Source organism: Phalacrocorax aristotelis, chromosome 3, assembly GCF_949628215.1.
Source record: "Phalacrocorax aristotelis chromosome 3, bGulAri2.1, whole genome shotgun sequence".
NCBI classification, from domain to species: domain Eukaryota; kingdom Metazoa; phylum Chordata; class Aves; order Suliformes; family Phalacrocoracidae; genus Phalacrocorax; species Phalacrocorax aristotelis.
This window is the reverse complement of record NC_134278.1, coordinates 15,503,611-15,528,762: the sequence shown is the minus strand read 5'-3', so window position 1 is coordinate 15,528,762 and position 25,152 is coordinate 15,503,611. Positions and strand designations below refer to the sequence as shown.

General features: G+C 44.2%; 1 protein-coding gene across 2 annotated transcripts; it reads left to right on the top strand.

Moving 5' to 3' along the window:
- The first annotated feature begins 421 nt into the window (after nt 1–421).
- On the top strand, nt 422–20,908 carry TRIB2 (tribbles pseudokinase 2). 2 transcript variants are annotated; one of them, XM_075086786.1, is made up of 4 exons: nt 422–503; nt 1,401–1,828; nt 5,814–6,106; nt 18,565–20,908. In XM_075086786.1, exons 2-4 carry the CDS (start codon nt 1,559–1,561, stop codon nt 19,031–19,033), a joined length of 1,032 nt encoding a protein of 343 aa, XP_074942887.1. In that variant the 5' UTR covers nt 422–503; nt 1,401–1,558; the 3' UTR covers nt 19,034–20,908. The 2 variants fall into 2 exon arrangements, with proteins under 2 accessions (XP_074942887.1, XP_074942888.1); XM_075086787.1 differs by lacking the exon at nt 422–503 and having other exon boundaries at nt 1,237–1,828.
- The last annotated feature ends 4,244 nt before the right edge of the window (nt 20,909–25,152 follow it).

The following is a 25,152-nucleotide window of genomic DNA, read 5'->3' as shown; positions in this document are numbered from 1 at the left end:
GGCGGCGGGGGCCCGACTCCGCTTTTAGGGGCGTTTATTCTATCATTGTTATTATTATTAAAAATAATCATTTTGTTAATGTATTAAAATTAATTAGTTAACAGCTTGTCTCCAACCGCAAGGGCAATCCCCCGGCAGGCTGGACCTGCCGGAGCTCAGGCAGCGGGGGAGCGGCAGTGCCGGTGCCCGCCGGTGCGAGGGCCCGCGGGCGGGCGGCCCCCGAGCCCCCCGGCCCAGCTCTGCAGGGCTGCGGAAGGACGCCTCACCTTGTTTACCCCGACCGCGGCTGGCGGCGGGGGGAGGCGGTGGGTGGCCGGGGCGGGGCGGGGCGGGGCGGGGCGGGCGGCGGGGCCGGGGCGGGGCGCGGCGCGGTGGGCGGCGGGGCCGGGCCGGGCCGGGCCGGGGCGGGCGGCGGCGGCGGGGCAGTCAGCCTGCGCGCTGGGCACCGTGCGGGCGTGCGGCGGCCGGCAGCGAGGCACGGAGGCAGCCAGCGTCCTCGCCACGTAAGTAGCTATTAATACGCCGGGGCGAGACGGTGCCTTGCTGAAGGGGATCGGCGCGGCCATCGCTTTCCTCCCCTCGTCCTACCCCCACGGAAAAAAAGAAAAAAAAAAAAAGACTCAAACAAAATCTGCTCCCTGCATTTTTTTTTTTAACGATTCCGATTGATTCCCCGGCTTTTCGCTATTGCCCCTCCAGCCCCCGTAGTAAGAAGTCAGCCCCCCTTTTTTCTTTGTGCGTGAACTACATTAAACCGCCGCGAAGGCAGCGAGTCCCCCCCCCCCCCCCTTCCCAGGCAAAAATCCCGCTGTGCGGTGGAAACGTGAAAGCGTTCCTCTTCCCTCGCCCGCGGTTGCACTTTTTGTTCTGTCGAGGCGGCCGCGGCCCGGCCGGCACGCTCCTTTCCGCCGGCGCGGAGCGCGCTGCGCCCCGTCCCTGCGCGGCCGCTGCGCGGCCCCATCCTCCGGGGCGGCCCTGCCCAGCCTCCCGCCCCGCCGAGCGCTCTGGTGTTTTCTGTCGGCCCGGCCGCTGCCCGCTCCAAGTTAAATGCTCCCTCGCTATTTCGCGGGGCATTTTCGGAGCGCCCCGGGCGCCAGCGGCGAGGCGCACACGCCATCTACAGCCCGGCCGCGGCAGCGCGGCTCTGCCTCGCCGTAGGAGAAAGGACGGTCCCCGCTGCGCGCAGCGCGTTACCTAACCTTTTGTTTTCGCCCTCGTTCCGCGCCCCGCGGGAGCGGCGGCCGCCGCCGCCGAGGCCCGGCCGCTCCGCGCCGCCGCCGCCCCCCGGCACCGGGCGCCGCTGCCCCCCCGCCACCTCCGCGCCACCTCCGCGCCGCTCCGCGCCCGGCCGCCGGCGGGAACAAAGGGCCGCGGGCTGAGCGCTCTCTCCCTGTGCCCAGGACGCGGCGCTGAGGCCGGTCGCCCGCCGCCGCCGCGCTCCCGCGCCCGCCCCCCCGCACCCCCCCGCCACACAAAGGCAGCCGCAGCTGGACGGGCGACGGACCGCGCTCCACGCCAGGGCTCCGGTGCAGCGTCTCGGCTGGTCTTCTCCATACTCATGAACATACAAAGGTCAACCCCTATCACGATAGCACGATATGGGAGACCGCGGAATAAAACCCAGGATTTTGAGGAGCTCTCGTCCATACGGTCCATCGAGCCAAGCCAGAGTTTTAGCCCGAATCTAGGCTCGCCGAGCCCGCCGGAGACCCCGAACTTGTCGCATTGCGTTTCTTGCATCGGGAAATACTTATTGTTGGAGCCTCTCGAGGGAGACCACGTTTTCCGAGCCGTACATCTGCACAGTGGCGAGGAGCTGGTTTGCAAGGTAATGCCTCTCCTCCTTGTTCTCCCCCGGGTTAGCCCGCTGTCGCGTGTTGGTTTCCTGTGTCTTGCAGGAGGGCCAAGCACGGTCGTGTAGCTTAATTATTGAACAGTTGAGAAACAAAAGGCAGGGAGACAGGATTAAAGGCGCATCCTGTAACTTTTCCCTCTCTCCAGACAATGGCCACGTTAGAGCGGTGGCCCTGAGCCAGTTCTGCCTCTCACCCGGGGGATATTGTTCTGCCTAGAGCCGTCCTTCAAGTAGGTCTTAACGTGAGTTCGGATCAGGAGAAAGCCTCATCTTCCCCACTCTCACTTTTCAAAATGGAGTAGGGAATCCCCAGCTCATTTCAAGGTGTTGGGACCTGCTGGCTTCCTCGATTTTTTCCTGTCCCTTATTTTGCGAGTTGGGGTGCAGAGGAGGGTGGAGAAGCGGGGGGAGGGGGGAGACTGCCGTCAGCTTTGTCTTAAAAGTGATTTTAAAAAAAGCCACATCGAATTCATCAGCCCGAGGTCCCTCGCCGTGGAGGTTGTTTGCAAACAGCATCCTCCCCCATTGCACAACTGAGCAAGAATAAAAGCTGCACACCTACGTTTTTCAGACGAGCAGACAAAATAGCTATCCCACTCTTTGTAGCCTGCCTGCTTTTCTCTGCCTCCTCTCAATTTGCTCCCACTATTCGAAGGTGAGCTGTGGGAAAAAGAAAGCCACGTGCGTGCACGTTCGTGGAGGGATGTTTTTCTCTTTTCAGGCTGAGGGAATATTTTTCTTTGTTCCTAAATTGTGATTCTCATTGTCTGTAGTGAGCCAGACTTATGCCCAGCAAGCTGAGGCAGTACCCAGTAGTAGTTTTTATAACTACGCAGCAAATTGCAACCTTGCAACGCACGCTGCAGTGTTTGTATTGTTCCCAAAATATGGAATTGTGCCATTTGGCTATCGTGGGCAAATTTCTAGTGTTGAGCTAACTGCAAAATGGGGAAGTAGACATATACAGTGTATTTGTATTTCAGGGATTAATGATAGTATTGCTGACCGTTTTGTAGTTTCTCATGCTTGGTTCATAAGAAGTTACGGACTAGGCTGTAGCAGGGAAGTGAAAATAATTGCTCCTGTTTGTAAAGATTGGAGTTCAGAGGGCAATTTAAATATGCTTACTGATTGAGTTATAAACCCTGATGTTGAGGCAACCTCGGACTTTGTGTGGTTTTTTTAAGGGGGAAAAACGGGCCCGTGACTTTGCAAAGGACTAATATTGCATGCTGAACTGAATGCTTTGTTACTAAACTGAAACAGAACATGAGGATTTCTAGAATGAAAGCCCTGCTCGGTGCAGTAGTACAGTGCTGCACTCTAGGACGTTGGCATCTTTTCATGAAATAAACAGATCCCACAAAGCTGCTGCTCTGCATGAAATTATAGGTGAACTTGCATAGCAAGTCGTAAAGCGGGGGCTACGCTCTTCTTTGTTTCCTGTTTGGTTTGCAGGATTAAGGCACTGTTTTGATAACAGTATGAGCAGCATAACTGCAGCTCACGAAGAGTGGACTTCATCTTTTTTCCTCCCCTTTAAGCTGTACGTTTCTGAGCTGATCCTGACATTTGAATAGTATCGGGTTTTCCACATGTGTGAGGCACTACTTCTAGCTGTGCTCCAAAAATATGGTCTTAGCCTGAATTGCTACTTTGTGAATACGCAGTTGTCAGTCCTGAACTCAATTTAATGCGCGCTTTAAAATGCCTGCAGTATCATGACTACTATTTTGTCAAGTAGCCTTCCGGCTGAGAGACCTGCTATCTGGTATCGTATTGAAGATGCTCTTAGAGATTGCTTGCAGAAACATTGGTTTGGATAACAGACACATACTGATGATTCTCAAGATTCATTTGGCTGCACCCACTGACTGTACAGATGCCGTTATTTGCTTCAAGGCTCTGTGGCATCCAAACAATGGTAACTTCTCACTTCCAATTCACAGCAAGAACTAAATCAAACTGCAGCTTATTGGACATTCGCTGAATTGAGGCCAGGGATCTTAAAAGCTGGAATACAAAGAAACCCTTTTTATAAAGTATTCTAGATTGTAGCAGTAAGATAGCACTTCCCGTCTCCCCCCTTTCGAACATAGTACTGGTACATATCCAGACCTACTTATTTAACGTAGTCTGGGAACCACAAAATGCAACGAATTTATATCAGGATAATCTGGTTAGGAGAGAATTCTGGAAAGGCTTTTCTTCACACGAGGGTTTGAGCTACACAAATGTTCCTGTTTAAATTTTATTTTATAGCAGCCGCTTTGTAGAAGAGCGATTCACTTACAATGTAGTGGTTATGAGCTTTGAGATCCAAATGTCAATGAATTCTCCTCTGGAATGAATTACACACCAGGGATTTTAGCAACACCCCCTCCCTACCCTGGCTCCACTCCCCTGGCCACTGTGTCACCAGAATGCCTCAGTGCTAATCTAACCCCCATAAAATGTGTTGGATCTGTTTGGCAGTCTGCCTTTAAGGTTGTTTTTACCTGTGCTGGAGTATAACAGCACAGGTACGGGGTGGGGAGAAAGAGGTGTGTGACGAGGGGGTGTCCCCATTTCTTGGGATTTGTAGTCCTTTTTCTGCAGAAGCAGTTTCTTAGGATTTCGCTCTGAAGCATTAAATGTATCGGCTTTTGAAGCCTCAGGTAAATTTTGATTGAACCGTATCTCTCTCACTCAGTTCTGAGAGCTTTTTGAAGCGTCAGAGAAAGCAGGGAGGTTTGCCTCTTGAAGAGGATATAAATACCCTCTATTGGAGTACAAATACTGGAACACAAAAAAAGAAGAAAAATGATTGCAGTTTAAACCAGTTAGTTAGAGACTTATACCAGTTCTTCATTTTTATGTTCAGTTAGAACGACACATGACTCCCTTAAATTCTTTTTACCAAAGTAACAAAACACCCAAGAGTAAGTTACATATTAATAGAATTTTTATGCTGGTGGAAGTCCTAGTCCCTTGCTTTGTAGTAGCTCTGGAGCAGGTATAATTGAAAATAAAAATCACTCCTGTCAATACTTTGCTCATACTCTCTTTCAGCACACTGACTTCTGTTATGCTCAATGAAGTCTTTCTTCTTGTAACGTGTGCATTTCTCAATTGACTCAAATACTGATTCATTCGTCATCACTAGATTATAGTGACTTTTTATATTTGGGTTTCCCAGCAGCCTTTTTAATTCTTACAGCTCATTCATAAGATCAGTGATAACATACTTAGTAGTAAAGGGACACTTTGCTTTTAATGGAGCACTTGATTAAAATGCAGAGAGTTCAGGGTGGTTTTGTCTTTGCCATTTGAAGGATGTTTGTCTGCTATTTCCCCGGTTGTCCTTCTGATCTTATAAACAGCCATTGTAAAGCTGAGACTTTGAAAGTGAAAGTGACTTTGCTGTTTGTCAGAGATGAAAGAAAGGCAGGAAGTAAATATGACTAGTGCTAGATGATAATTTAAACCTGAATATCCTTAAAGCTCTAGTGGGTTAATAAAATAGAGAGAGAGGCATGTGGATCGGGGTGGATTTAATACGACTGATTCTCTCAATACAAAGCTACTGGCCATATTCTCTATGAGTTTATTTGGATGGAAGATAGAAGATAAACACGTTTCCTTCTAAGTACTGCTCCTGTATGTCGCTGGTCTTCAGAGCTTAATTCAGATTACATTCTAAATTTGATCAGCCATTAGCTAATGAAACTATTCTTACTACAAGTTTTGAAGACTAGCCTTTCCTGTCAAGGTTATGCGTATGTTCTGTGTGGGGTTATATAGCCTGTTTTGTCGTGTCCTCACTGCCGTGAGCTTGTGACATCCTGTTTACATCAGTGCAGCTTTAGCAGCAGCATAAATTGTACTTAGTGATGGTTCTGTTAACAGAATTAGATGTATCATAACTTCACTGTCCTACGTGTCGCTAACCCTGGCTTTACTGTCATTGTTCCTGCAGGTGTTTGATATTGGCTGCTACCAGGAGTTATTAGCACCATGTTTTTGTCTGCCTGCGCATAAAAATATCAACCAAATTACTGAAATAATTCTTGGGGAGACAAAAGCATATGTGTTCTTTGAAAGGAGCTATGGGGACATGCATTCGTTTGTTCGTACCTGCAAGAAGCTTAAAGAAGAGGAGGCAGCCAAACTCTTCTATCAAATAGCTTCTGCGGTTGCACACTGCCATGATGGTGGACTGGTACTGCGAGATCTCAAGCTGCGAAAGTTTATTTTCAAGGATGAGGAAAGGTAAGAGTCTCCCTTACTTTACAGGTCAGGGTGCCCGAGGTCAGATTCAGAGTACTGGATATTGTGCACTTCGTTGTCACCATGCCATTAGTTTGTGGTACACAAGGTGCTGTGCTTGCTTTATTTTCCTCTGCAACCTGATCATGGGATGGATGTGCCATTTTACCTTCTGGCTTAGGCTTTGGAGTAAAGTAAGTATAGAGTGCCATTTGCATCTGTGCCTGGCCTCTTCATTTCCACCTAGAGGAGCACCCTCATTCCTCAGGAGGGGACATCTCCTGGAGGAAGGCTTTGCATAGATGTCTGTAAAAGGTCTGTTATCATAGATGCTGCCGGTGTTAAAAGAGGGAAGGAGCAAAAACTCCTGTATGTTAAAGAGAGCTGGGGACTGAAATGGCTCATTCCAGTGAGGGGGCATGAAGAGGAAGAACAGCCAAGTGGTTAATGTGGGCATAGGTTGGGGAGAAGGGCCACCAGTGCTTTGGAAGGATACTTTGAGGACAGCTTCTTGCTTCCTGTGCTGGGAAGGGTCTGGAGACTCCTTCTGAGAGTATTATGTGGTCACTAATCATACTAAGACTAAAACTGCCTTGCTGTGTGGGTGCCTGTTTTTAGTATCAGAGCTGTTGTAGTACTTGGGGAGCTACCCTTTTTTTGTGTGTGTTTGGTTGTTTTTTTAATCTCCTCCCTGCACACTCTTGTTTCTCAACAAATGCTTGGTAAATGATTTGGGGAAAGAGTATGAGAAGACAGGGAAAGAAATAACACTAGATGCTCTGGGTGTATTGTTGAAGTGCTATTTTTGATGCTGAGCCATAGCTATACTGTAGTACCTGTGGAAACTTCATATCTCTTTCCTTGTGGTTATCAGTTTTTGTTATGTTACATCATGTATTCACTTGCAACTTCCACATAAAGGCCTGAGTAATGAATGACACTGTCAGATTAATGCCAGGGCTTCACAGAGGAAGATGACCATTATGGAAAAAAATGAAACTAAATGGGGGCAGAGCCTGCCTTTGTGCTTCTTCATTTGTTGGTAGAGGATGGGGGAGATGTTTTTCCCTTTTAGTTAAATCCTGTAAATTGTCTGAAATCTTGTTCAAACTGCTGCAGAGTGAAATGGATATTCTGGAGAGCTTTGCTGAAAATAACCAGTGCATATCAACCCCATTTGGGGCTGTTTGGGGAAATTATAAGCAACAGCAGAGGCACATAAGTTTTCTACAGGCTCAGTAAGTCCATGATCTGAGAATTAGAAAAAACTAACACAATTCAGTCAGGAAAGAGAAGTACCTGGCCTTAAAGTGAAAATGACAGCCATCTATCCTGTTTAAGTATTCTCTACCTAAATTTTATTACAAGCTGAATTTTGGAAAATAAAATTCTCTTTTCGATCGCTTTACAAACTGAAATATAAAAGACATATTTTCACTGCTTAATTCAGTTCAGTCAATTCTCTGCAAAGCAAATAGCTATTCAGTATTTTTCTACCGCAGCCCCAGTATATTTGACTACCCTTTGCTTTACTTCAAATAAAATAAGCCTAAAATGAAACTAGCTTAATGTCCATTCAGAGAGTAATGCAACACAGATAAGTGTAAACTGCACTTTCACAACTTTTACTCTGAGTTTAATAATTAACACCATTATAGCACCTTTGATGCAGATAAGAAGGAAACTTGGACAAAATAGTTGAGGGATGGATTGGTTTCTGTCGCAGCTGATAATGTCCTAATGTTAAAATTGATTTTTTTTTTTTTTTTTTTTTTTTTACCTGGGGATATATGTAAACTTGTGTGGTTTTGTACAAAGGATGGGACTCGGAGAAGCCCTAGGGCTCACCTTAACTTACCGCTCTATGCGAAGGCCGCGTGAGCTCAGGGCAGTTCAGTGGGTGCAGACGTGGGCCCGTGCTGAATACTTTTGAACTCCTACCCTGCCGCTTACTAGGAACTGAATGCAACACGAGGCACAGGGCCAAATCCTTTAGCCACCCAAGAAGAGTGGTGTGTACTATAATAGCAGTGTTTGCTTTTATGAATGTTTTTAACGTAACTGCAGTCTGCAAAATCACACAGTTACTCACTTCTGAACAGTGTCTTCTAATTATACAATAATTCTCTGTAAAGGTCAAATACAACTTGCTGGTTATTTTTAAGTTAATGTGGTTTTCTTCTGCATGTAATGTTGATTTGTAAGTAGAGAGGTATTGAAATCCTTTCTCTGCTAAATAAACAGAGAATAAATAGTGTGAGATAGAAATAGAACCAAACAGCAACCCTCTTTTTTCACACATTCTGATTGTAAGACCGTAATCAGTCATCACTTTCGATCTGCTGCTACATTTAGGCTGAAAAATCTTCCTGGTCCTTCCGGGTTCATGGAGGTGTTTGTGTGTTGCTGGTACCCCTCCAAGCTCGTGTTTCCCTAAGGCTGCTGGTGCTGGTGGGGATGCCTGTGTGCTGAGCAGCCTGCCTTTCAGAAGCTGCCGTCGGTGGCAGTGCCTGGGAGATGGGTGCTGCACAATCTATTTCTCTTTGATACTGGTAATGAACCAAGAAGAAAAGAGGTGAAAATGACGTTTTGAGAAACGTGCGTGAACTCTGCTGCTGTGTGTCACCTGTTCTTCAGTGGAACTATTTCTTCGTAGTTCTTTTCCTAACTATTTCTTCAGGTCTGTTTTTCTGCAGCTCACATTTAGTATCTACTGCTTTGAAACTGTCTTTTATTTAAGACTCTCGCAGCTTTTATTTTGGTAGAAGAAAAGATGGAAATCCAGCATGCAGGCAATGCATGAATGGAAAAGTCGTTTCTTTTATTTTTGTAGTAAGATACTTGCCTGCTCTTAGCTGAGAGCTGCTGGACTGGAGGAGCCAGAGAGAATGTGAAGGATGTATGGAAGCAGTTCCATTCTTTCTTTAAAAGAAAATCAATTAAAGTGTTTCTTAGTACGTACTCCTTTCATTGATCCTAATCATATCCTGGTAGTTCGATATGAAATCAGGGCTCCTGGAGGTTTTCAGACTGGTGCATACAGCATTGAAAAGCTTTCCACCTCATTCCCGTTATCTAAATTACAGCTGGAATTTGCAAAGATCCAGGTTCCTGATCTAGCTGCGGTCATGAGTGCTCTTTGCTTCTCCTGATGTGACTGCTAAGAATGCATATTATTTGGATGTTGCAAACTGCAATGCCTTGGCATGTCTGTAATAAACTGGGAAGTATGAAGGTGGAAAAAAGTAATGTTGGAGGCTGGTAGTGCCGAGCATTTTGTAGCGGTCCTAATTTTACTAGTGATGTCCTCTTGATGTGCTAAATCAAAGGTGTGGTGGTGTGTTACGTCTTACGATGTATATGTGTAAATACATCAGCGCTTAAAAGGATGTTGCAGAATGGGCAGGACTTTTTGGGGTGTGCTAAAAATAGCGCTATACGCAGTACATAGCTAATAAAGCAGTTCATCAGTCTTGATATATGGCAGATGCTTTGAGAAGGAGCCACCTCAAACATCTCAGAATTAAATCAAGCATTTCTGTGTTGGTTGTTCCAATGGTTTTCTTAATATGAGAACATTTCTGCTGTCAGGGAATTATTAATTTCTTTAGTGCGTTTTTAAGCCTTTAATTATATTAAAATATTAGCTGTCGTAACATTTGAAGCTTAAAGACCTTGTACATTCATCATACTTGTTGAAGGGAAAATTAAAATAATTTTGGTATTCAGATATTGTAATTTTCCTGTATTCTTTGAGTAAATATGAGAAATGGGAGGCAGGTGGGATTCAATAAATATAAATAGAATTTGACACTTTTTGCTCTGCATCAGGGGAATGCAGCCAGTACAAAACACTAATTTATAAAGCCTGTGTTAGCATAATCTATTTATTTGGTGCTCTTAGAATGCTTTTTTCTTTTTTTTTTCTCTAGAATTTCTCAGCTTGAATGGATGATGCTTTAAGGTGACCTAGTTATGTTGTTTGCAATCCTAGTGATACAAACCTGATCCCACAAAAAAAAATACAGAATGCATGTATTTTCCAAGCAGACCTTTCATTTTGTTACAGTTAGTAGTAAGTTTCCTCCCCAGCACTTGTCAAATTGTAATGCAGTTAGCCGCTTTTTCCCTGTGGTGTTAGACCTTGATGTTTTACTTACGATTCAATAGAGAACAGGTAAGTTAACGCTTTCTCCAAGTCCTAGAAAGAGAGTCCTAAAGTGAAAGAAAATTAAACAGAACAGGAGTGCTCTTTAAATACCAGAAGATTTAGAAACACAACCGGTCTTCATCTGTTTTGTTATTTAAGCACTTCACATTACCCTGAGTGGGGCCACAGGACCAAAGAGCATAACTTCTTCAATAGTGGAGAATCATAGGTCAGATTTCAACCCAGAAACTCTTATCCCTGGAATATGGGGAGGAAGGTGAATTTCTTCACAGGCAGCAAATCTCTGCTGTCAAACTTAGGATAGAGGATGAAACAGTTGCACAACTGTTTTCCACAAAAGGGTTTGTGCTCCCTTTTGCCTTCATGTGGTTTGGTTACTAAGCCTCTGTTTTCTCCTGGCATTCCTGGAAGCAGCGCACTTTGGATTTGTTGTGTGAGCGGTACCCTTCCCAGTGGGGCAGGGGAGGCTATCTGCAGATGTCCAACATCGCGCCAGCCCTGTGAAGTGCTTAAGTGTCCTCCTGAGGGCATAGGTAGTCATAGAGGTTAAGTGCTGTGCCTAAGGTCATAAATGAAAGCAAAAGCCAGGGAAGGGTTGGCTGCTGGCTGGCCCTGGGATGAGAACGGGAGCTCCAGTGAACCTTCAGTTCAAGGCCCTTCAGTCAGACCATGAGTGGTGAGAGCCTTTGCTGTAGTACCCAACTCTGGAGTTGGCAGAAGGTTTTACCCTTGGACTGTGCTGTCTTTTGGTATTTGGCTCGTAGCTGGACCTGCATCGTTTCTTCTTCACTCTTCAGTTTTTTCCCCTTTGCAGCCTCATGTACTAGCTCTGCTGAAGGGTGGTGTCGCGGTGCAGCCCTGTGCCATGCTTGGAGCAGTAGGGAAGCCCTGCTTGGGGGCCTGCCTTTAGGCTGGGCAGTACTGCTGCAGGTTATCCCCGTGTCCTGCCCGGCCTCCCCAGCCATGCTGTGTGACTTTCCGAGAGGTGCCTCTGGCTGAATGCTGTGTTGCTTGTTGGCTGTACTGTCAGATGTGGTCAGCACGGTTGAGTGCCTGTCATGAGATGCCTGTCTCCGAGTACAGGTGCTCTGCAGTCCCTGGAAGGAGACGTCTGTTGAGACATCTCGCATCAAGAGTTCAAGAGCTGTTCATTTTGAAGACTTGAAAAATGCCATCTATAGACTCGGTGCCCAATATTCCATGCTGATTTTTGAGTGGATGTCTGTGGACATCTGTGCTGGGGGTGAGGAGGGGAGGCAGGGACCCTGGATAGCAGCAGCTGCAATGGACTGTCATTAAATTCTTCTGCTGCCTTTTTCTTCTAATTGTCCTTATTAGCACACCATGAGATTACTTCAGGCTTGGGAGGGAGAGAAAAGGCCAAGATTGTAAACAGGAGCCAACCTGGGGCGTATTTAGTCGTAAGCACCTGCTTTTTGGTAGATGTATATTGCTTGGAGAGAGGTTTACAGACACCTAAGCAAAAGCTTTCCAGTGGGATTGTGAAATAACGGCCCAGCTTTATCTTAGAGGTGCAATGCACCCACTGCAGGCTCAGAAAGTGTAGGGCTTTTTTTTTTTCACAACATGAAGTTATGTTAACAAAATTTTGGTCTCCTTTCACTGTGGAGCTTCCCCATGCATTGTATGAAAAGACCTAGAAAAGACAGTGAACACAGGATACAGCTGACAGCAGAGCCTTTTAAAACTCTGACCTTCAATGTGATCTAAAAAGATAAAAGTGAGGCGAAGTAGCTGCTGTGAGCCAGATGCTTATCAGATAATGGACTTGTCACAGTATTGGAATCAAGCCCCTCCATGGAAGGGTCTCCACTGGGTTTCAGAGCCTGCACCCCAACACACACGTTGCTACCTACCTATCCACCTACCTGCTTTTTGGGGAACGTGTTGTCTCCTTAGGCAATAAGGGCATGGAAGAAACTAAGTATATGGCATATAGGACAAGCTGTTCCCAGCAACCCTGTTTGAGTGTTGTGAAGCTGAGGACTTTCAGGCCCTAGCCCTTCCTGGAGGTGTGCGAGGGGGTGGTCTCTGAGCATTGTTTAAGTGGAATTCTGTAGAAAAAAAAGCAAGCCAGCTTAAAACAAGTTGAAAGCTGTAAGTTGCTGGGTCCTGCATGTCAGCAAAGGGGGTGTGAGGCAGGGCTGAGTGCGCTGGTAGCATCCCTTTGGAGGAAGGGTGGGGGGGATATGTAATTTTTAGAGGCTTCCTCATTCTGCGGAAGTATCAGTGAGCGAATCTTCCCTTAGGACAAGGTTCATCCTGTAAACCTGTACTGCCTGCAAGTCCCAGTTGTCTTTCGAAACATATCCTTGAGACTGTGTCATTATGCAAGAGACTGTTTGTCTGACAGCCTTTGTGCAGGTTTTGGGTGGTGGCTTGTTTGTGTGTTTTGTTGTTTTTGGTTTTTTTTTTTTCTTTTTCCCCCTGAAGTTGCGTAGGATGATGTCTGGTGAACTCCCAGGCTGCGTGCTGTTATGCACTGGAAGGGATCTTACAGTGAAAGGAGCAGGATTTAAATTGATGGCATAACATTTCCCCTCTGATCCCGTGTGTCTTGCTGCCCCCGGAGGAGATCGGGTAGTTCTGAGTTCAGAATAAGTCTTTGCACCAAGCCACAAATCATCTGCACGGGGTTTCGTTAGCCGCCTTCCCCATCTCACTGTCTCCGCAACAGCAGCCTACTTCTGCATTATTTAGGAGCGATTCCCTTAGTTAAAAAAATCAATTAGCAAGAGATAACTGTTTCCAGTGTCAAGCTTCCCTTTTATTTTTTTGTTCTTCCTTGTGACTAGTGCCATGATTGTATTCATGCTAATCTCATCTTTATGATGGGGTGCTAGCAACTGACCTTGATTAAATGACCTGTAAATTATTGGCCACACAGGAGCAATCCCTGATCTACTGGGCAGTTGATGGCTTGAGTGCCTCTACCTAGGGAAAGGCTTTCCTGTCCTCAGTCAGAGTAATGTTGAAATATGAGATAGCATTGCATGGGTGCCTTCAGTTTTTATGTGTAGGGGGGAATCATGTTATATTTACCTGTAGTCATATTAATAAAATGGCAATTCAGATGGCAATGATGGTTGTTTTTTGATCTCTGGAGGCACAAGACTGCTATATAGAATCTAAATCTGGATCATATAATTTTGACCTGGTCTGAATAGCAAGTGGATGGCATACCTGAAGTGTCCATAGCAGGATGGCTCCTTCCACCTTCTCCCAAAGCAGCTGATCTGGCTGTCATTTGGGGGGTGATGCTGCACTAAAATTGTGGGTCTGGTCTGCAAATAGTGTTTCCAAAGTGGTAACAGTAGCTCAGCTGTGGTTCAGGTGTTATTTCCCATATTTCCCAGCTTCAGGAGCTGACTAGAAGCAACTGCTTTCATTGATTCAGCCATGGGCTCCCTTGCTACTGACTCTTTTTTCACTGCAGTGGACATATTTTCCTCTGAAACACTCAGACTCTCAGTCAGTATTTCTGCTTTAAATGTTCCAGAATTTTTTTTAGATCTGCTTTATGAGCTTAGAGTCCTCTGAATAATTCCACTGATTTTGGTATGGAAATTGTGTTTGCTTTTGGAGAGCAAGTGTGAATGCTGTGTTCTTACAGCCCTGGCTTTGGTGTCAAAAGGCAGGATAGCGATTTTCCAGTAGCCCCTAAGTTCTTCAGGGAGGAATAATGTGAATCACTCTGAAAAAAAAGTGTGGGATGTGCAACAAAGCCGTCTGCCAGAGACGGGTGCTAGCTCAGGAGATTGCATTGAAGAATCTTCTGGAAGACGTTTAATTGATTAGGTTTTGTTACATTACTGAAGAGCAAAGTCTGAATGCAGTCAAGTAATGAATGGCATATTGATAAGAAATTCAGAGTGGTATTGTTTTTCATGGGTTTCCCTGACGGTTTCTATGGGGACAAAGACGCATTTCCCGTCTGAGTGCTGCTGCTGCCCTCTGATTGCACTTCTGTGGTTTCATTCACCAGTAATGGGAAAGCATTCATAGGCAGAATAGCTTCCCCTTTTTAAATAGCCATGATTCAGGGTTGTATTTTTTTTTAATGCATTAGACTAATGCAGTGTTTTATCAATGATCTGATAGATGCATAATGCTCTTTTTCCAAGTGCTTATTCAGGGTCTGCATTAAAACTTGAAATTATGTACTGTAATTACGTAAGCCTTGACAAAAGTCTTTGTTGCCCTGCAGTATGTGTACAAAGTGATTCTCATCCGGCTTTGGCAGTAGCTTACATTTGAACTTTAGGGATTAATTTTGTTGCAACCACTTGAATGGTCAAACTCGAATGCTGATGCTTTTGGAAAACTTATTTTCTCTTGTGGGGGTCCTTCAGTTAACTGATGTGAGTTAATTATTTAGAGAATGGGAGTTTTTTAGAAATGTGACTTTTTTAAAAGAAGAATGATATTTGTTTATCCTTTTTCTGCTTTGTGATGGGAGGTATTTCAAAGCTGATTGTGATTTCACATCTCAGTGTTTGGTTTTGAGTCTGTCCCATGCCTGCCAAATGTTGAATTTAAGGTTGTCCAGTGACTCTGCAATTGGATGCACTCCCCACCCTTTGCTGTGAAGATTCTGTGTTCTCAGAAACTACTTGCAATTTTGAGGGTCTGTTTGTTGTTGTTGGCTTTTATTCTTTTTCCTGGATATTTGATTTCAGTGCTTCCTCTGAGAGAGAGTGTGTTGGGGAGAGAGAGAGATTGCTTCTCATCCAGGGTGCCTCTGCATTTCTGTGTATTTAGACTCCCCTTTTTCCTGTTCTCTTCCACCCCCCAAAAAAAAGTCTTCTGGCTTGCAGAAAACAGAGTTCTTTTAGGCAATGCTTGAAATGTGGAGGAAGGGAAGGACAGCCAGAGCTGGAAGCTTTCTTACAGAGATGGGGTGCTGTGCGCTAGGAAATAGCTCCTGAGCCAGGCTGCTTCTTTTTGATTGCCTGAAAAAATATGAAATGACTGTAAAAGGGGGAGTGAGATTTGCTGTTTACACCTGTATATTACCCAGTTGTAGCACAGTTACAGACTGTGTTCTGTATGCAAGGCTGAGGTATGTGAAGTCATCTGTCACTGGTGAAAACAGGCTGGAGTGGGTCTCCCCAGCCGTGGCGCTGGCTCACAGTGAGGGGCGCCGGCAGAGCTGAGCCAGGGCCATTGGCAGCAAAAGCTTGTGACTGCTTCTGTGCACTGCCTGTGCCAAGTGGGCAAGCCGCCGTGCCAGCGAGCCCTTCCATTACTCCTGCGCTCTCCTTGCTGTAAGGATGGAAAACCTGCGTTGTCACCTTCTGCAAAGACACCCAGCCTTACAATTGAAAATGGGAACACCCGAGCTGCTTCTGGTGGTAACTGGGAGAGACAAAGTTGTGCTGAGGCCATGCACCTAGCACTAACGTCCTCAGGAGTCGCAGCACCTGCAGTTTGCGAGGGAAATGGATACCTGCGTGGAGGTCCAGTGCCGTACCTGTGCTCGAGCATCGCTTCATTGCAGAGGTGCCATTTCACCACTTGTACCTTATACACGGGGGTGTTCCTGGTTGAGGGTTTGGGGGCTGGCGAGAAGGAGGACTGAAGGTTGTGTTTTTGTTTAATTTGGGACCTTTTGTTTCCTCAAAGTCTGTCAACTCAGTAGGATGAAAAACCTGGTTTGAGTGTTTGCTTCATTCGGCCACAGCTTATGGAGGAGCAGCCAGATAAGGGCCAACTGTTGTTCCGTTTGCTTGTTTAAACAAAACCCGCTGCACCACCTTGCAAGATGACATTTTTAACACACCTTGCAGTCTGCGCTTTGTGGTTTTGAGCGACGTCCACTGTAGAAAATAAGAGATTAGGCAATTCCAATAACTTTCTGTAATATAAAAGCTTCTCATTGAACTGTTTCTCTAAATTCTTCAGCAACTCTCAGAAATGTAAAATAGTATGGGAGAGTAAACAGTGTTTCCCTGTGTTGTTGACACTGGGATGGCAGGAGAGTATGTGTGTGGGGTGAATTCCTTCCTTTAAGTTGCTTATAAATAGCATGCTCTGCCCTGCTCCTGGTGTGTGTGTTCTGCTTCTGTTAGTTAGCAGGAGTGAGTTGATGCTTTCCTGTCTGGTGGTTCAGTGACTTAATGCGTGTTTGAGTAGCTGGCCTCACTGTTTTATTGCTACACATACTTCTCTATGGAAAAACTGAGGTGGGCAATGCAAATGGAACCATGTCTCATGTCCCTGCCTTCCCTTTCATTTCCTCCTCTCTGTTCTCTGTCCTCCTTGGTGTGTTTTTCTTCTCTGGGCATTTCTCCTCACTGCTTTTCCCATGCTGTGCAGGTGCAGGGACATGTCGTAGCTGAGCATCGTGAAAGGACTCTTCTCTAGTCACTCCTGGTTTTTTTAGACTCTCTGAGCTGTGTACAGAGGGAAATTGCTGTGGTCTTTAATTGTAGTTAAGTTTCTCCTTGCAGCCAGTTTCCTGTGTGAGGTATTGCTGCTGTAAAGTATTGTTTGAGTGCTAATGAGGGGGTTGTCCATCGCCAGGAGAAGTGCTGTTAGGCTGGCAATGCGTAATTAATTAGGAAGCAGGTGTGTTACGCAAACCCATCAGCATCGGCACTGGAGGAGAAAACACTGGCCTATTTAAGGAGAAAAGGAGCTGCCTTGACACACTGTGCTTGAGAGCCAGGTATTCTGAATTCTGTATTTATGACTTCCTGATTCGAGGCACATTGCCAAAGGGGCTTTCACCTCTGCTAGTAAACGTCTCTAGCTGTTGAAAAGGTCCAAGTGTCATTATGAGAGTTTATGGCACAGTTGCCTCTGGAGTACTCCATGGAGTAAAATGCTCTTCTGTTGGTTCAAAGAAGATAGCGCTGAGCTGCTGTGGAACCAAGTCTAAGCCAAAGCTGGCCCAGCTGTCTTTTGCAACTCAAGCCCAAGCAGTGTTGTCTTCAGTAAACATTTAAGAAACAGGGCTCTCCTTGTCTGTTTTACTGCCTGTTAAATGATGTGCTTTAGTCAAGAGACGAGAGTTTGCTTTCTGGGATGAAGTTCAGTCCCTGCCTGTGAATGTCTGTGGTATGGGAACATGGCCATGACACAGGGCTAAGAGTGATCATACAGACCGGTGAGGTTGAGGGACGAGGACAGTAATACCCAAAGTTGAGTTACGATCCTGACTTGTTGAAAAGAAAGTCTGTACTACTGCTAGGTCATTTTTCCATCCAGATGCACTGGACAAGTCCTGGTGCATTGTAGTGACTCTGCTCTCAAAAAACCAACCATTGCTGGCAAATAGTCTAAAGGGTAGTTGGTAATCATTTTGGATGCCTTTAACATGGACAGATTTTTAAATATACTTACAGACACTAGCAGTGAGAATTCAAAGGAAAGAATGGTTCTGTTCATCTGATGCTATGACAAGCAAGTTGGCGTCATTTTTTCTGCTCCTGTGTGATATCCGTAAGGGAAGAAAATTCCCTTGCAGAGATAATTACTGCAGCACAATGACAAGTTCACAGTGCTTTACAGTCTAGATAAGGCATCCCTGTCATCTCTCTGCAAGCCCTTTGCTAGCCTCTCTGTTCATTCCAACATGAGGAGCTCCTCTGGTTCAGCTGTGTAGATAAGCTTGCTGTTAATCTTGGCAGCCTTCAGCTCACCTGATCTGCCTTTGCCCAAAGGTCTATTTAGGAAGACTGAGATCTGTTAAAATTGCTCTTCCATAATGCTGGGATGAAGAAAAATGTGGGTTGGTCAGAGGGATCATTTAGGGTCAGAGTGACCATTTTATTGCTGTTGAACCTTGTGGAATTATAGGTGCAACTAACTGCTCACCAGAGTGAAGGTGTCAAAATAACCTTGTCTAGTAGGGCTAGGCTTGTACTGGGGCATGGGCCATACACACGTACATTATAGTGCAGCCAACACAGAAAAAGTCTTGAGGTTTATGTCTCCTTTTGGAAATCATGTCTCTGTAAAATTTATCAAACACATGAATACGACAATTCCTTTTTAAGACCTTACTAATGAGTTTACTGGATGTAACTGTGTTTGAAGTCTTGTAGCTGTGTGTGTGACAACATTCCCTATATGTCTCTAATATCTCCAACCAGTGTAGAAGAGACAGTATCACTTATCTGTAACAAGTGCGGTGAGTGGGATTTTAAATCGATGCACTTCTGCCATTGTTGAGTTTTGTAGAGTATTACTACTACAGCCGTGTATTTTGTGTTTTGGTGTTTGCTTATCTTGATGGTTTTGGTATTTTTTTTTTTGCCCACAGGACTAGAGTGAAATTGGAAAGCCTAGAAGATGCTTATATTTTAAGAGGAAATGATGACTCTCTTTCTGATAAGCATGGATGCCCAGCCTATGTGAGTCCAGAGATCTTGAACACAAATGGCAGCTACTCTGGCAAAGCAGCGGACGTATGGAGTCTAGGTGTCATGCTTTATACCATGCTAGTTGGACGCTATCCTTTCCATGACATTGAGCCTAGTTCCCTCTTCAGCAAGATCCGTCGTGGGCAGTTTAACATTCCAGATACTCTTTCCCCCAAGGCAAAATGCCTCATACGTAGCATACTGCGTCGGGAGCCATCAGAAAGGCTGACTTCACAGGAAATTCTGGACCATCCATGGTTTTCTACAGATTTTAATGTATCGAGTTCAGGATATGGTGCTAAGGAAGTATCAGATCAGCTGGTGCCTGATGTCAACATGGAAGAAGACTTGGACCCATTCTTTAACTGAGCACAAAGACTGGTGTTCAGAAGGTACACGACCTGGAGATGGACACATGAAGGAGCCCTTCCTGACCATGTTAAATCACATCCTGCATCAGCCTAGCTTGGTAGCAAAAGACACTCAGAGGTCCTCAGATTGAGAAGGAACCTCCACAAGGAGCTAATATAACAAATGTAGCATGGGGACAGATTGGGGGGCGGGGGGAGCTTGCTATCAGGTTAGATTGATATGGAGGAGAAAAGGCAGCATGGAGCAATTGTAGCTTCTCACCTTTTTGGAGCCAAGGAGACTGCACATGCCAATTCTGGTGCAGCTGTATCACTCCTGTTTCTGTTCCATTAAAAATAGTGGTAACTCACGACAAATAGAAACTTTTTTGCCTCAGCTCACATCTTGGCATCGCACTGTTAGATATTTAACTTCAGCCATTATTCAGGGAAAGTACAATTGGCTAACATTTTTTTTTAATCGGATGTCTAATAATTAATGGGATTAATTTAAGAAAAAAATTAGGTGCACAAAGACGGACATGAAAAGTGGGTGCTAAAAACAAACAAAATTTCAGTTCATGTCTCTTGATAGCTATTTTCAACTCATTTCTTCTAAATAAACTACTTAATATTCTTGTCAGGAAATGACATTTTAATGCTTTGTTCCCTTAAGGGGAAGTAACTGTCATTTAACAAGCTGTTCTGTTTTGTGTCAAATGGTTTGTTGCAGGAAGCTATTATAACTCGAACTTCCAGATGCATTACTGCTATAATAGGGGGAAAAAAAGAAGAAAACTGTGTAATTTTTTTTTAAAGATACTGGCTTCCATATCTGCCATGCTGCACGTATATGACTAGAGAGGGCAGAAAGCCCTTAATCGTGTCTTTATCTGAGAACCGATCTCTTCTTTAACTGACTGGCCCATATGTAAATAGAGGGCTCTTTATTACTGAAGAAGAGTATTGTGGTTTTTTTTTTTTCCTTTGAATTCCTCTCAACTTGGGAAAAGAATTGTTTGGGTTTGATTTTTGTTTATGTCCAGAACAAGAAATAAGAGGGTATTAATAAGCTGAACATTTATATTACAGATATTCCTCTTGAAACATACACAGTAATATGCACCTTTTGTATTGTCAAGACTTATTCTATTTATTGAAGAAAATGTCACAGTAGTGATGTATTAAGCCAGTACTTCAATTACGGGTTGACTTGGGATGACATGTTACATGCTGTAGTTAACACACTTCTTTTCTGTTCAGGTATTTCTGTCCCTAAATAACTTTTTATTTAGCTTCTTTTTCTAGATAGCTTTATTTGATTTAGACTGGCAAATGTTTTTATTACTGCTTTTATATTGCTGTATGATATTGAAATCTCTTGGCATAAATATTTGTGTTTCCAGTACCTCAGTTGTTCTGATATTACTGCCTGTATACGTTTTGTGAAGTGGTCATGTTTTTTGGGTAGGTACATGTGGACTCTGTAGTATGTAAATGTTACTTGAATTTGTGCTTAATTATAGTATGTGGCATGTGCGTACAGCTACTTGGCATTTGACGTATGGATGCTATTTGCCTGCCTTGCAGGAAAGTTATGGTCCCACTCTCAAGAGGATGTTTCACAGTTCTTTATCAAGAGACAAAGCTAGCTGCAGCTGACCTGCCTTGGTTCTATTTTGGTAACTAAGAATAAAAAGGAGTAATGTTTTTACACTCTGAAGATGGTGCTGTGTCAAGAAGGACTTTTTTTTATTTTATAAGTACCTTATAGGAGGAAAGATTGGTGATGTGCATGGTGGGGTTTTACTGCCTCTGGTGCTTTGTCATGTATTTGGTTTAATGTTTTTGTCCTAATCTCTTCAATAAATAAAATTGTGCATATTTAACTAAACTTCAGTGGTGAATCATGTTGTTACTGCATGTCTGAGGTGCTGCAAGAATTTGCTCCGTTAGGATCATTTAGCTGGTGTTTTTTGTGCTGCTAACAAGCGCTTGCCAGACCTGTGAGCTGAGAAAGCTTAGCACTTATATTTACAAGGTAACACAGTAAGCCTTTTCATCAAAAATTTTACAGTTTGCTATGAATGAAACTGACTTTTATTTTGTTTATTTTCTTTTGGCTTGTCCCTACCATTTTTCAAGCCCATTTACCTTTTTCAAGGAGGGTATTAAAATGCAGTGAGAACTGTGTCTTTTTGGTGATGGGAGGCTCTTTGGGTGACGAAGAGAGATACCAAAATGGAACAGGCTGGCACGTACACTTTCCGAAGTCCTAAGAGAAATGCGCATCTTGCATTTGCACCTCAATTCCAGAAAGGATAGATCTGAAATAGCACCTCCTAATTTACTGCCTTTTATTTAAGGCCAGATTCTGTTTCTGTCATTCATCTTGGATAACAATTAATAGGTGTAGGTAGTGAGATCATGTAGAAGTGCATGCGGACTAATAAGGTGCTTTGTAAACATGAGGGAGGACAGATGAATCCTGGTCCATTAAGAAAAGACCATTTAAACTGAGCTTTGATTTGAACCAGGATGCAGCCTGTTTTCAGCAGTTCTATGGTTTGGAAAAGCTATAGTTAGCTGCTGATCACCCCTAAAGAAACCCCCAAGCCGCAAACCTCTTCGCTTCAAAATAAGAGTATTGCACCAAAACTGCTAGCACGGGTTACTGTCAGGCTGGCTAACTTTGTACTACATGATTCCATACTAGGTAATTCCTGGCACGTGTTGAATATTTCAGTGAGGTTGAGAATCCAACGTGTTGATTATAGCATGAACCAGAAATGTTATTGACATGTAGAACGCTTGAAGATCAGTTTTTAAATGATCTGTGTGCCTGCAGCTAAAGTTTAAATTACTTGAAACTCTTTCAAATCAAACTCCCACAATAAATGTGCTTTATAGAAAAAAGCAGATTGTAATCAGTCATAGAGAGAAGGGGAGGGGAGACTACTGAGGATTTCCCTCTCCCCCACTAAAACTTATGTGAACGGCTTCTGTTCTGTTTGGGTGGAAGTAGTTAGACCTTATTTTACAGCAACCTGGACGCTTGCTTTTTCACTGCCAGTAATTGCACGAAAAATGTGGCTGACTAATGATTGCTCATTTACAGCAAATTTTTTTATTCACGGCAAAAGCTCTCTTGGTGTTACTGCAGAGGAATCCTTTGGCAGCTGAAGTCAGCTTTATAAAAGGCTGAAGGGGTCCCTTGTTTTCGGAGCTTCCTTGTCCCTAATGTGAAACCTGAAAAGGGGATCTGTGGTTCAAACAGCTGATTTCTGGCTTCTTTTTTCATTCTTGCTTCATGGGCGCTGTTAGTGGAGTACGGGTGTAGCACTGCTTGCTGCAGAAATGCCTCAGCAGCTTGCTTAGCGCTGCTCAACCCTCGATTTGGGTAGCAACTGCAGTGGGATGCAGGATTTTACCGAGCAGAGGCTGTCAGATGGGCTTGGCTGCCTCCTGGGGAAAGGGATGACCTTCTCACAACTGTGCAGGGTGAAAAGCCAAGTCTGCAAAAAATCCTGTTTCATGGAACGTGACCCTATGGCAGACTTTGGGAGCAGAGGCCCCCCCAGGCCCTCTGTCTCTTCTATCCCTCCCAATTAAAAAAAAAATGTTTTGTTATTCACCACAATGTTTATTTTGTCAACGCAGCACTGTGTGTGATTTCAAGTTACAGGGTTTTCTTCAGGACTGCACAAACAAGTGACAGTTGTTCCTCTGGTGCCATGATGTCATATAACCTGATCCCTTAGTCTTACTGAGGTATACATCTATTATGGGGGTAAACAGGTCAATTAAGAATGCATTATCTTAGAAATGAAATAACCTTGGTAAACCTGTGTTTCTGAAAAGAAAAAAAAATTTAAAAGCCCAACCCAAGACCCTAAAACTCCAAACCGCACTTTCCTGGCAGTCAGAGAGGAAGGGTATGAAATGTGATGCCAAGGAAAAATTATTGGGAAGGGGAAAAAATAATACTCCTCATCCTGAAATGATTATGTTGAAATTTGGAAATGTATGAGTGAGCTCTGTGACTAATAGCATAATGAATACCAAAAGAATTAGTAATGATCGGCTCTTTATTCTTAAAGTTTTGTCTAAGGTTTCTCTGAAAAACTTGCTAATTTAATAAGTGACAGTATAGCTAACAACTTAACTAGCTTGTAACTTTCCTATTCTTTCACTAGAAGCAAATGTTGAAAATTGGTAACACGATGAGACAAATTGAAATCAAAGTATAAGTAAAGCCTGTAATATGGTGTAATTCCACTGGAACATGACGAACAACTGAGGAAAATTTCTTCCAAAAACAAACAAAAAAAAAAACTTAAATCAGGCCAGTTCTGGCACTGACTTTTGCTTTTCCCAATGTCCTTGATAGTTACGTTCTTGGTACCAGTTTCCATGCCTCCATTTCTGCTTTTTTTGACTTCCAAATTAAGCCAATTTCAGCTATTTTCTCGAAATTTTGATCCTCCTGAGATGCCTACCCAGAGGCCTCTGTACAAGTTTGAAAGTCTAGGACATATTTGGTTTGGAAAGTTTTAAGTATATTGGTGAATATATGTAAACATGAGGAAAAATGTATTTATAGTGATGGTAGTATAAATCCTGAGAAAATAATTTGTTATCATTTGTGCTGATGTAAATGGGTGGAAACCATTTTTAGGGCCTAAATGAGCCTGATGTGTGTGCTAAGAGGTGTCATTTATTCTAGTTATTATTTAATTTTATTTTGTTTAGACTCCTTGCAAAAAATGGCTCTGTACAGGAGGGAATCACATTGTTCTCGCATGGGTCTCCTGCCTCCTTTGCACAACATCCATAGCCTGCAGGGGAAAAATAAAATAATCTTGGTGTGGCAGCTTGTAGAAAGTAATAGGTTAGCTGCTGCATTTATTTCTCCTCAAGAGCTTAAAGTATAGCTGCAAAGCTGGTGCTGACATCATTCCAAGCACACACAAAGCTGACATCAGTTATACAGTATATCACAAGGTATTTATCTTCATCTGATTAGGTTAGCAAAATGCATACTGCAAAGGCAGCACGCAAAGAAGGAAATATGTGTTTGTCCGTGCTTCCTTGCCCTCTGACACTGGAGTCGGCCCTGAAGAGACTGAAACACTTTGTGCTAGATAAGGCCTCTGTAAAAATCTGTGGAGCTATCATCGGGCTTGAACTTTTCCCATCATAATCTCCAAACATCAGTGTTAAGCACACAATTTGTTTGAGGTGGTGCTGGGCAGCCCCTCCTGCAGGGAAGTCCAGATCTGAACTTTTGGCCTCCTCAAAGCCAATCAAACTGACAAAGTGAAAAGGGTGGTTGTGACACAGCAGTGCAAATGCTGATCATCTCTTCTGCGTGCTCATCTACGTGTGTGCCATCAGTCAGCAAGGAAGGCAGGAAAGCTGCCGCCGGCCAGTAAGTAGCAGGCAGGAGGCTCCATCCCCTGCCTGCTGCCCGGAGCGTGCAAGCAGCACCGGCTGCTGCCATGGGAGTCCAAGTTACGCTGCCTCTGCTTCCCCTGTCTGCAGGACTGTGCTGGAGATGTGGAGGGCAGCAACAGGAAACAGGTACCTCCTGCCCTTCAGTTGTGACTGAATGTACCCTTAAAACCAGACACTTCCACCTGTAACTCTAAACCCCTGCACTAAGAGGACACCTAGGAATAGTGTGCTCTATGGCTCAAGCCAAGTTCTTCAAGGTACTGGGCAGAGGTGGATACTGAGACCTGACTCCACCACCCACACGTGTTGTGAGATACAAAGCTGTCATTAAGTGTACACTTACGTTCTATGCTCACCCTTGAAAGGGCAATTTCAGTGTTTGCTCTGAGCACCTGGCTGGGATATTTGCGTGTGCTTCCACAAGAGGAGTCTCATTGCTCCATAAGGAACACTGGTACCAACTAGTGACCACTTGCCTGATGCAATCCAGTCTTTATTTCAGTCATCTTTTTTTCTTCCAAGTTAGCTAGTTCATTGTTTCTCTCATAACAGTTCACGGTTAAAATTTTATCTAATTTGGTCACTGGAAATAAGGATAAAATTTAGGCATGCATTTTAGTTAGAATTAGAATATCATGGGTTGAAAAAAAAGTTCGATTTCATGCAGTTATGGTTTAATTT

What these genes read in the sequence shown, in the direction of transcription:
- TRIB2 (XM_075086786.1), top strand. Translation starts at nt 1,559, where the DNA reads ATGAACATACAAAGGTCAACCCCTATCACGATAGCACGATATGGGAGA. An exon ending in GCGAGGAGCTGGTTTGCAAG is followed by an intron (nt 1,829 to 5,813) that starts GTAATGCCTCTC and finishes TTGTTCCTGCAG; the next exon opens with GTGTTTGATATTGGCTGCTA. An exon ending in ATTTTCAAGGATGAGGAAAG is followed by an intron (nt 6,107 to 18,564) that starts GTAAGAGTCTCC and finishes TTTTGCCCACAG; the next exon opens with GACTAGAGTGAAATTGGAAA.